This window comes from Mastigoproctus giganteus, chromosome 6 (genome assembly GCF_048544385.1).
Source record: "Mastigoproctus giganteus isolate SK-2022 chromosome 6, ASM4854438v1, whole genome shotgun sequence".
NCBI classification, from domain to species: Eukaryota; Metazoa; Arthropoda; class Arachnida; order Uropygi; family Thelyphonidae; genus Mastigoproctus; species Mastigoproctus giganteus.
This window is the reverse complement of record NC_143580.1, coordinates 116,977,357-116,989,892: the sequence shown is the minus strand read 5'-3', so window position 1 is coordinate 116,989,892 and position 12,536 is coordinate 116,977,357. Positions and strand designations below refer to the sequence as shown.

The window sequence follows — 12,536 nt, the reverse complement described above, 5'->3', positions numbered from 1 at the left end:
GAGCGTGAATAGAAAATAAAGAGAGGAAAGCGCGCATGTTTTAAACTCTTTATTCTGATTTTACAATGGAATTTTACTCCATATATGCAGGGTGGGCCATAAGTAAGGGAACACGTTTGGCTGGAAATGACAACACTATTTTAAATATGTATTTTAATCAATGCTACCATAATAGAAATGGGGATACATAAACTTTAAAAAAAGATTACATTTGTTCAATATGGCCCCCACAGTTCCTCAGAAATGTTCTCCAATTATTGACTGCTGAAACTCTAGGCCTGTGCTTACTACTAAATAATTTATATTTTAAGACTCTCCACAAAAAGTAATCAGAGCGTGTTAAATACGGATAATGAGGTGGGTGCCTATTCAGTGGAAACCCGCTGTCCAATCCAAAGGCCCTCTAATAAATCGCAGACAGTTTTTTTTTTTTCTGAGTGAACTGATGCGCCATCCTGCATAAAAAGAAATGAAATTGATTTTAGGCTGGATTAATGGTATGCTTTTGTCTTTTAGCCTTCTCGTGTCACGAGAAAGCTACCTGACTCAAAGAAAGAGGTCCCAGAAAATTTCTATGTCAATTACAGCCTAGATTATCAAGGCAGCAGCGTTTAAATCCTAAAGAGTAGATTGGAGTTTTTAAGAAGAATAAACAGTTATGACAATTAACCGTTCTGTTTAGCTTAAACGTGACTTCATCAGCGCACAAATCATTGTCAATGATAACTGGGTTTGTAACACTCACGGCCAAAAACCTTTCGGCAAATTCCAATTTTCCATCTGGGTCATCCTCAATCAATGTAGCAACACTGAATGATAAACCTTCTATTTAAGTCTTTATGATGTTATTTAATCTTGTTTTAGGCATTTTAACTTGTAAAATTCGCTTTCTATGAAATTTGTTTTGGACTTCTTTTGGTATCCTCTTACAAGTTCCAAATTGGCAGGCCTCTTTGAATACTAGGTCTGCTAGATTTTGATAGATTATACATTGTTCCCACTTCATCAATCTTCTTCGCAGTTGGTTTTTTTGTTCTTCATTGTGGGTGGTTTATGTTCAAGAAACTTACTGGCGTGAAATTTGTGCAGCAATTTCAGTCCTCTCCTCCACTGTCAGCTCATGGTACTTTTCCAGTGTTCAAATTATTCCGAAACAATAAGAAAAGATCAAGATTAAGGGCACGGTGGTCGAAATATTTGCTGAACTAATATTAGGACCTACTTAACCATTTTGTTTGTACATTAGATTTGGAAAGTGACAGGTGTTGAAAGCTAACGTATTCCATGAACTACGCAAGGTGGTTAAAAAAGTTTGCAACCATTTTCTTCCACCACACAGAATTCGAAAAATTTTATGCTCCTCTTTTATGCTTTTGGATAAAAGAATGCAAAAATAATATTTCATTCTTTGTTATTATTACAAAGGTTAGCGACTACCGCTTATGGATTTATTGATCTTATTAGAAAAATCAGAGAGGCGTCCAAAAATGGTAAGACTGCATATTGCATTCTTACCACTTTTCGAACTAATCTGAAAATGGTAAGAATGCATAGTGCAAAATGCTGTAGAACAAGGAGCTTTATTTTCCGTTCTGTTTTACTTCGTACAGAAATTCCAAATAGGACCATGTTTATGTTTGCATTTCCAATTTCTACAGTGCAGTGTGGCAACAGTAAGCTGCTTAAATAACTAAATTTAATCAAACCCGGCACACTTTGCTACATATGGTAGGTAGTTGTTAAAAAGCGTAGGAAATAACAATTTTTTTTTAATTTCTTAATGTTTCAGAGGATTCTTAACGTTCTTTATGTTTTTGAAAGTGTTTAAAGAATGGATTCATTCTTTAAATTGGTTCCAAAGCATTTAAGTTGTTTTTAAAGTATGGACTTATTGTTTTCTCTCACTCAAAGATCTGTAACAAGCTTTGATCTTTGAGATATCATTGTTCTGGGCCTCCACAAGAACCCCCTCCCCCGACCCTAATAGTTATGTAGCGTAGTTGTTGCAGTAGTAGGATTTTAGGAGCATCAGCGATTTAGACCATACCGCGCCTTATATAATGTCTATAAATTTCGTGTGTTCTGTGGCTTTTCTGTTTTCTGGACAAACACCCCAGTTTTCGGGAGAAAAAAACCATGCTACCCTCGCCTGAGACCGAATAACTCGGCCATTGCAAGAAAACTCATAAATTCCTCCCGTAATCGATGGAACTCGAACTCTGGTCTTTTACACCCGGTGTGGAGAGGATGGTGATCTTACCAACAGTGCTATCCACGAGGGCAATAGTTATTTTCTTAAGCTTCATATTACTAAGAACAGGGCATCCGATTTTCAAATTTTCATTTATCACCTCTTATCAGTCATGGGCTTAAACCATGGTCGCTCAAAGCACCTTATTTATACATACCCATAGGTTGACAATTACTCTCATTGTAGCTGTCTGAACTCGACTATGTACATCAAAAAGATAGTTCCTTAACCGACTCGTATTTATTTTACGTTTTCAACACCTTCATGTTCAGATTTTTCTGCAATTATCATCCTTCAACTACCTTTTAATACCTCCACCACTATTTTTATTCTTGTTTGTAACAGAATCAGTGTTTTATCTTGTTTTTTAGAAGTTCCTGCTTCTCCACTCTTAATCTCGGCTTTAGACTTCTTTTTTTTTTGACTCCTTTTGGGACTTAGCTTCCTGAGGAAGACTAGAGAGCGACGAAGATCTTTTATTAACAAGCGTTCTGGGGATACTTTCAGTTAATTCTTGGACCTGAGAAAAAATGTCTTTATTGATTTCATCTGAGCCATCATCAGTAACATCAGTCGTGGCAATTCTCGTTAACCCATCAGCTCCTCAAATTTGATGTAGGTATAATATATATATACTTAATGTATCAATAAAAAAATAAACTATTTACGAGTAAAAGTTACAAATCGAACATTTATTAATTTGTGGAAGTGCGAAGGCCAAAGCAGTCCTGGAAATTCAACAACTTCCACTTCAAATGGATTCTGTAAAATACCACGGAAATCAATCCCTGGTGGTAAAATCAGCCATTACCAAGTTAAACGGGATATGGTTTCCAGGGGATTAAAACTTCAAAAGGGGTTTAAAATGCTAGAATTAATCACAATTTCATCTCAAAGGTATTCAACAGAATACCTCTGAGATGAACTTATGTGGTGATTAACTCTCTGATGGTTAATTATATCTCATTGGTAGCCCACGTAGTCAGCATTCTGTAGGAGTGGAGGACCATACCTTCTGCAGTCTATTGTTTGTTTGCGGAAAGCCCAGAAAAATGGGGTGTGTGTCAGTGCTGTGTTCTCCAGCACACTCATGATTTTCCAAATATATTCATCAGATAATACTAAAAGAGATAAGTTCACTTGAGAGATTTCTACAGAAATCGGTACAGATTTATAGAACAACCGATTCTAGAAATGATTTATTAAATAGACTTCTATTAACTTTACATTATGTCGAAATATACGATAACACGCCGGTTAATTTTTACTTTTCGTGATGCTTTAAGTTTAATTGGTAAATTTCAAATTTTCCGAACATGCATGCATTTCCTTTGATGTCTTTCTTTTGTGGGTTGTTCAAAAGTGGATGCATCATTCATCTTTTATTGAGCAACGAATGTTAAAGTGGTTAGGTCATCCTTTTAAATGCGATGTTCTGCTTTATGATCTATGAGATGAGTGGGATTTTGTGTGTGTACTTGGCATTACGTGTTTATGCGTGGCAGTGAGGAATGCTTTTACGTTGTACACGCGGTCGTAGTGGGTTAACTAATCACATAATAAATAGAACATAAGACCGGCTATTGGCCGAACTTCAGCTGCCGTTATTTCGTGAGCCCTTCCACTGAGATAGCGTGCATACTTGTTCCGTGTAGGCAATTGTACAGTAATGTTAATCTTTTAAAACACTTTTCCACGCGAATCTAATTTCAGATAGGCGGATGGGCAGCCAGAAAATAAACTGGCAACAAGGTACACATTTAGATGGCTTTGAATATAAGAGTGGGTAATGTTCATCTGTGACTAGATATGAATAATTTGAATGGGGAATTAACACACTAAACTTTCAGCATGATCTCATTATGGGCAATGTGGTATGCACATCAGGTTGCATTTGCACGGATCTCCATTTTTCCATTACTTTCTGTGTTAGCAACTTAAGCCAAACACATTCACATCGAATTAAAGTACAGTACTCCCTTAGTGCCCTCGCGGGTGGACAGTTGGTAGAATCGCTGTCCTCCCTACATCGGTGGGAAAGACCTGATTTCGAATCCCGTCGAAGGCGCGAGGAATTTTTATGGGCCAAACTGTAAATAAAACGTATTTTGTCTAAGTGAACAGCTAAGCGGTGTTTGGCTGTTCACTTAGACACAACCGTTATGTGCGCCTTTAAGCCCTACAGTTGTTCACTTAGAATAAATTATTCTCCGTTTAGTTTAGCATACGCTCGCTAATAGAGACCATCCTCCAGGTGATAAACCAGTAGCTTCGAAACAGCTGTCCCAGTGATTGCTCAGATTTTTAAGTGTAAACGTGGATTCGCTTGTTCGGGCGATACTATGCGGTTTAAATAGATATTATCAACTCAGGCAGGAATGTAGATAATGGTATTTGTCTCTAAGTTGGGCGTATATCCAATCATTAGCGTCGAAGACCCGCCTCGGTCTTCATTGGAGCAGAAGGATCCCATTATCTAATCGAATGCAGTTAAAGCAATTGATTTTTATTTTTCTGTCCCTTAAATAACATGGACCACAAGCAAAACGTGCAGACATGGTTATTTCTTAAGCCCACTTATCAACGTTAGAGTTAATTCCTACGAAATCTCTAGAAAATTCCTATGAATTTTGTAGAATTTTTCAACCGTTTATTCATCTTATTTCTCGTCTGCTTTTGCGCTAATCTAAAAACCCTCACTGATAGCACCAGGCTTTTACAATCGGTGCCCTTCTTCACTGTGTGGGAAAGGACCGAGTTTGAGTCCCGTCAAAAAGAGAATTTTTGACGGGCCTTCTTCACAACGTTATCGAGCCTGTCTCGGATGTTTGCTAAAGATTCCCCCCCCCCGAAACTCCCTTTTCTTTCTTAATCTAGAAACACAAACTAACGTACCATTTGAATACAGTTTACAAACACAATACAGTGATACCTCAGAGCCTTATTTTCTTTGACACAAAAAGTATTTTTTATGAATTGAATGAAAACGAGAATTGTTACCAGTAAATGGTACTTAATATCTTAACCGCATTTAGGGAATTTGTCATCTGTATACCAGATTTCCTTTCTCTTCATATCGTATTAGGTTTCTGAATACAGCCCTATTTGGAAACATATCTCTTCATCGCCGTCCTCCTCATACTGGGTGAAAAACATCTGAGTTCGAATCCCATCGTCAATGACGCGAGGAATTCTTATGGGTCTTTTTCACAATGTGGCTAAGTTAGGCGATCTCCAGTGAAGGCAGCGTGGATTTTTCCCCCGGAAACTTGGGTTTTTCGTCCAGAAAACAACAAATCGACCAAAGAACACACTAAATTTATAAACATTATGTACAGCGCTGTATGGTCTAAAATGCTGATGCACCTAAAACCCTACATCTGTTCATCGTTGAGATACTTTGGAATTCCGTGTGGTTCAGGCAGACCATGATTGATATTCAGATTTCAGAGCATATCATCAATTGTATCCTGAACTGCCCTGATGACGTCGTCAGCTATGACAACATTTTCTTCTGTGAAAACAGACTGCCATCTTCCCAGGTTTCTATCCTGGAGGTAGCGATTTCACTGTTCATACATTGTGTAACCTCTAGCTTTAAACGTACACGTTTCCCATATGCTGGTGAATTTGTTTTGGAGAAATTCCCTCCACTGTAAGGAGCAGAACAGCATGGATGCACCCATCACTGCCACGCCATGCTGTAGCTGGCGCTGTGGATTACTCCCCTCGCTTATGGACAGCTAACGCGTCCTCTTGTTCATTATAAGAGACTCTGTACATTTAACCTCATGGCAGCGCATAGTTTAAATTTAGGTAATTGAACTGTGTATTTGAATCGCTCTTGGTTTTGTTGATATGACTCAACCATCGCATAAAGAAATCTAATCTCATTAAACTCGGCTTATTTCATCAACAGTCGCAATGCCTTGTAAGCAAGTATTTATATATATTTTTTTAAGATAAGGATTTATGAGTGGTGAATAATCGTTATGATATAGTTATCTTCTTGCTGTTGGTGCAATCCTGAATAAAGACAGTTGAGTTTTTATTGAGTAATTCGTTAAAGATAACCTTCCGTTGCTTCTAGTTCCTCAATTACAAAGGGACTATTCATTTAGTTCCTCAAATTCAAAGGAACTATTCATCATCTATCAAGTTTTATTGCCCACTCATAAAATGTTATGGAATAGGAAACGTTACGCGTTAGAACCTGCCGACAGAATGCGTGTAAGAGTCCCTTGCGAGAAAAGCTGTGAAGGAAAGCCGGCTCTAAGATTTATATTGCTGAGAACAATTCAAAAGAAAAAAAAATACGGGAAATATAATAAGAGGAAATGTGCAGGAAAGAATGCGAAAAATATTTCACTCACTGGAAACAAAATGTGGACCATCCTAAGTACTAGCATCACGCACTGCCACATTTGAAACGGGCCCACTCTGTTGAAGGTTGCGGAATAACATTCCCATTTCAATTGCTTATTACAGCTAAAACATCACTTATAGAAGGTGAGATGCAGACATTCTACAAGAACTCAGCATTATTACAAATTTCCGCAAACGTTGTAATGTATCACGCGAATAATTGTGGAATGGATGCAGAGAAATAAAAGGAACCTTTAAAACAATAGCCCGCAAACCCAATGAACGTGATTCATCTTGATATATTTAGAGGCATTATATAACTGCGAGAATCATAATTCGGATAAGGAGATCTATTTATGGATGTCTTAACTGTTACCATACAGACCATTGTAAGATCCTACGTATTTTAGTGATTTAGCTGAAGCCTTTTTCTCACGCAATTGAGTGTTTGAAAATGTTTGATGTTCTCTAATGTTTCATATATTTAAGAGTTTTATTGGTTAATTCTGCACAAGGGTTTCTTAACACCATGTTGGCTTTTACATGCCATCTTTAAATTATGTTCCTTCTGGAGGACAGTTTTCCTGTAGCTAAATCTTATCTACACGCATACATAGATATGTTTCTTTTTTATATATATGAATCTTGCTCCTCGCTGAATCTTTATCAGAAGATATACGTGCTCTTGAAATAAGGGAGTGTTCAAACTTGTCTTTAGTACACAACATGTGGCTAGACCAAGGCATACAATGGAATTATATTTTTGTCCCTACTTGCAGAATTCCTGTACGTTATGGATGAAACAACCATCGTCTGTTCTAGCAGCCTGTTTGAACTGTTGAATGAGTTTAATGTCCAATTGTACGATTACTGCGATGCATTTTGCATTATCAACGAAATTAAACTTGTTGCTTATCTACACGCATTTCGGTTGGTTTCATTCATCTAATGAAACCAACCGAAATGTAAATAGATCTTATGGTCCCATTGAGGGACAATAACGAATGTTTTCTTCAGTATCCAACAAAGCACTTCTACATCTTTCAGCGCCCCCCCCCACGTTAATTGGTGCAGATCATATCTATACTCAATATTTTCTGTGGTCGAAAACCAACAAGTGATATCCGAAAGGATCATTGCATTTAAAGATACATAATTTAATCCATCCATCAAACACAATGGTATTATTATTTTCCTAATTGTTTCCGGCCCTGTTGCTCATCTCAAGTACTAATTCGCTATTCCTTTTTTCCTCAGGCCGGGCCAGAATACGAGACGGAATATTCAACGACCCTTCACGCAGACGGTCTTGAAACATCGAGCCTCGGACTGCGATTCATCGTAAGCAACAAACATTTTCACCAAGGAAATATGAAACTAAAGTGTACAGCCACCATTTCTCGTGTCTACACCATGAGTAATGAAGAACTAGTGTTTGGAGGACGCCAACAGAATTCTGGACTTCAGATCACAGAGAACATGAGTAGAGGTAAGTCTCGGCTGTCTCCTTAATTACTATCAGCTCAACTTGGAATACCAGCGGTAATTTGTCAATATTCAAAGTGCTACTAAGGTTTCTCCGCGTGGAAAAATCCATTTTGAGCGAGATTTAGCTTTTTATTTTCTTATTTTATCACCCAGTTTTCAAGATGTTCATTTTAATGCACAATGTCCAAGAATTCGATTCAATAATTCAGCATTATGCTCTTAGGAGTTCATTTTAACACTCGTAATGAATTCTGCCAAATTGATTTCGAATAATTGGCAAAATTCCAAATTTTATTCGAAGTTTGTTAATGTAGACTGCATTAGCTGTCTTGAGCCGTTGTTTTATACTTTGTGCTGACGAAATGGTCCACTTTATTTTTGTTACGAAATTAGTAAACTTGGGTAAGATGAGCTGTGGACAGTAATGGATGGGGTGGTTAAGGAATTTCCAAGTTTCTTGCAATGGGTCTTAGCGAAGAAGCTTTTTCTTAGGAAAAAAAAATTTAAGAATGCAACTCCTACAATAAAAATACACATTTGAGCAGTTTCAAAGCATTTCGAACAACAGATTACTGCGGATAGTAAATACTTAAGCAAAGGGATGTAGGAGAGCTACTTATCAAAAGTCCAAGAAATAGACATGTCGTACATCACCAGTGCTGGTGGGACGAACTCTTTTGACAGAGATTGATCGGTAGGCCACAGCGGTCTGCAGATCCCGGCCCTCTTAATTGATTTTTGGGGTGTATCTTCAGGATGGAGTTCCACCAAGAACTGTTATCTGACAACTAGGGTTATCATAAAAGTTTCCCCAAGAGAGACACTGTGGAGCGCGGTCTGAGGACCTTTCCATCCTTTTTGAAACACCTTACCTAAGGAGAATATCATAAACGTGGTTTAAAGTTATTCTCAGATCATGCCAAACCGTACATTAAGCTGTTGCTCAGTATTTAATATATTCAGAAATAAGGTGCAACATATAAGAATCTCTTATACAGCGCAACTTACAACATTTTAAGAAAGTGTAAGTGAAAAACAAGAATCTCTGTTCTTGAAATAAAACGCATGACGAAGAGAAAATCAACGCGTTCCGCGATTGGTTTTAAAGGTTTGCGTTGCGCTTCCTGTTAATTTTTGCCCTCAGTGGGTGCATTATTGCGATTATAATGCCTGCTTCCATTTGGAAAAAAAAATAGTTGCGATTCCAATGTCCAAACTGGAGTGATTGATGATGGTAAGTCTGCAGCCTTCCCAGCTGATATGTAGGCTCTTTTTTTTTTTTTTACAATTTTGCAAACTAACCTTATGGTACCTTAAGGCCCTTTGTTGTCTTAGCATGACCTTGTCAGAAACATTCAACTTTTGTTAGTTGTCAATTTCGAAAGGGCTCAAGGATTGTTATTGAGGAAAGTGGATTAATATATAACTGAAGATCAGTATGTATATATATATATATATATACACAAGGTATCGGAGCGACATAATGGAGAAAAATATGTTCAAAAATTCCAGTTATGATTCTTTCACCCAACAGCCAATATCTTTAAACTGAAATTCTTTGTCCACTATCAAAGGAGGTTGTGGGGAAACTTTTCATTTCACTTTCAGAGAGAATCTAAACTATTTCAAGACGCAAACATCAACAAATGTGAGTTTATCCTCTAAAGGAGCCTATGTCTGCATTGCTTGTTAATACCATTATGTCTCAAGCGAATAAAATAATGTCTAGACGTCTGGTAGACAAATTTTTGGTGGTTCGGGCTCTGTTTCCTTGCCGGCAGTGCAACACTTCAAAGGAGGCGGCTTTATAAGATAAGGTAATGGAAGAAAGATGATAAAGAATATTTTAGCTCGCTGAAACCTAAGGCTTTCAAAAAGAAAAGCTATCTTTCTCCCTTACAGTTACTGGTTATACAGTATTATGCTGCATAACCCTGGCAAAAAAATCGCAATTTTTTCTTTTGAATTAGTTTAATATTAACTAATTAAAAGTACGAATTATTTTAAAACCATAATATGCCAGTCGAGCAGCTTTAATCTGGAAAGACATTACCACTTTATCTATGCACGTGAACAAAATGGATGACTACAGCATTTTGGACCTGTTATAGAAAAATAAACCTTTAACAATATAAAATCAATATAAAAGTTTCAAAGAATGCTAATAAAAACAGGATTTATTTCAGCATATTAACATTAAAACATCCAATATAGTAAAATGTACGCTTCAAATATGTGACTTCTGTTCTTTTGCCTCATTTAATTTGGTTTTTGCCCGAAGAATTTAAGTTATCATGCATCATTTCGCTGTATATCTTTCACGCACAACATTTTTAATAGCAAGTTGCTGGTCAAGATTTCCGTTTGTGTTTTTTTTTTTTTGGTTTGTAACTGCTGCTTTACAACCGTTGGTACGAGTGAATGTTAAAAGGTGAACAGGCTAAATCGATTTTCGTATAAGAAAACGCCCACTCAGAATGACATTTATTACAATAGGTAAAGGACTCGGCGGATCATTTTAAATGCTTTCAATGTTATTTTGATCAACACAAGAGTGCACATTTGTAGTTCCATTCGATATCTCTTCTCGGACCTTGTCATCTAGTTTGTTTGCGCACACAATGCGTTATGGATTGTTCGTAAAATGTCGCAAGAGACAAGTTCGAATCATTAAATTTTAAAAATTAATAATACATTTGAAATAACGTCACTGCATTCTGAATACTGCATGTTTAAGTCTTTCGAACAAGGTGGCTGTATTATATTCGGTTAACGTTAAAATCAGGTGATTATTTCTGTTGAAAAATATCGATTATACGTCCAAAATGAAACTTGAAATGGCCTTAGACAGCTCTGGCCAACGACTTCCATTTGTTTATTGTGCCAGAAGATTCTGACAGCATAATGGTGATGCCAACTTAAATTCTTTTGATACAAGTTGCATTCATGGTTATCAAGAATGATTTGGATTCTATAGCTGGGCAGGTACATTCTGCAAATATTTGTAGTCATTTAAAATTTTCTGAGATGAGCCATCAAGAAACGGAATAAGCTTTTGGACGAGGCACATTAAATAATCCTCATAATAGTTATCTAATTATATAAGAAATGGAGTTAATAACTGATAGTTAATAAAAAGAAAAATTTAAGATAACTGTGAGAAAAATAATTGTTTCTTCTTTTTTTTCTTCTTGTAGTTCGAAACACTGCAGCAAGGGTAGTGAAACCAGTTCGGTGGATGGTGTGGACTGCTGTTCTTCTCACAGTCTTTAACGGCAGAAGTCTCATTCCAGCATGTCAGGTGCTTCAAGGAAATTGTTAAAGTCTTCATAACAGTGTGGTTCCCAAAATGCATTTCGAACTGTGATAATTTGAGACGACAACTTTCGGGCACTTTCCAGCTAACATAGTGCAGTTCAGAGCTAATGTCACGGATCAGTTATGGCACCGTTGGTGCGAAGAGCAGCTGGTGGAGTATCGTTTTGACTAGATTAACTATCACTGTTCTAAGATAGCAGAACACATTTGTACCGAACCGAGAAAAAAATAATTCAAAAATCATGAGAGAAGGGAGCTGAAAACAATTCTTCGTGATAGACTTCATTTGAATTTTTTCAAATGTTTTCGTTTGAAGAAAACGTCTTTATTTTTGTTGATTTGTTTTGTTTTTTTGTAAGCCTCCCACTTTTGTAACTAGAAGTGTTGACTATCAGCGTTCGGCTCCATGCTTGTTTTCTAGTCATCACTACGTTTTTAAGTTGGACCCGTCATGATTCAAAAGTTGTACTTATAGGCTTCAACAGACGACACTTTCATTGATACAGCTTTTAACGTTTCGTAGCCATCGATGTAATGTGGGTCAGCGGTTCAAATCAAAACATCCCTCACGAAGGATTCGTTGGGAAAGTCTTCTGCTGAAATATTGGTCAAAATAGTTTTATTAAAAACCTATTAGTAAACATTAGACTAGATATCACTTTACATTTAAAACATTGCTGAAAATTAAAATCTTTTATAAAAAAGACAAACCAAAAACGTCAGCAGAGTTGGTCTTGTACACCGGTGTAGGAGACCAGTGATCTTGTATGGTGTACAGTGGTTTCTTTAGTTCTGTATAAGTTGAAAAATATGTCGAATGGTAACTTAAATCAATAAAACTTTGTTGTAGTTTTATTCAATTTCTTCTATGGTAGCCGCGCTCCACAAACACTGACTCATTCATTGATTCCTTCTTCTATCCTCAAATTATCGTGACTGTGCAACTATCAGAATTCAAATAAAGACCAGTCGTTTCGCATTTCACACAGCCATGTTCAAAAGTAACTCATTGCCTTATGTTTTCTCAAAAATATTTGCGTTTGAGCACTGGAATTTCATTGCCCTTTTTGAGAAAGACAATTCTATGGTGAAATTTAAAAATTGGATTAAACCT

At 36.8% G+C, this 12,536-nt stretch overlaps 1 protein-coding gene across 2 annotated transcripts in view; it reads left to right on the top strand.

Annotated features, from left to right (window-relative positions):
- LOC150084527 (junctional adhesion molecule 2A-like) overlaps positions 1-12,277 on the top strand; it is a 204,347-nt gene extending 192,070 nt beyond the window's left edge. For both annotated transcript variants that reach the window (XM_090375291.1, XM_090375290.1), the window contains 2 exons: positions 7,874-8,105; positions 11,302-12,277. In XM_090375291.1, the coding sequence (XP_090231417.1) occupies positions 7,874-8,105; positions 11,302-11,426 (357 nt within the window). In that variant the 3' untranslated portion in view covers positions 11,427-12,277. The remainder of the gene's footprint in view (positions 1-7,873; positions 8,106-11,301) is intronic.
- Positions 12,278-12,536: the final 259 nt, after the last annotated feature.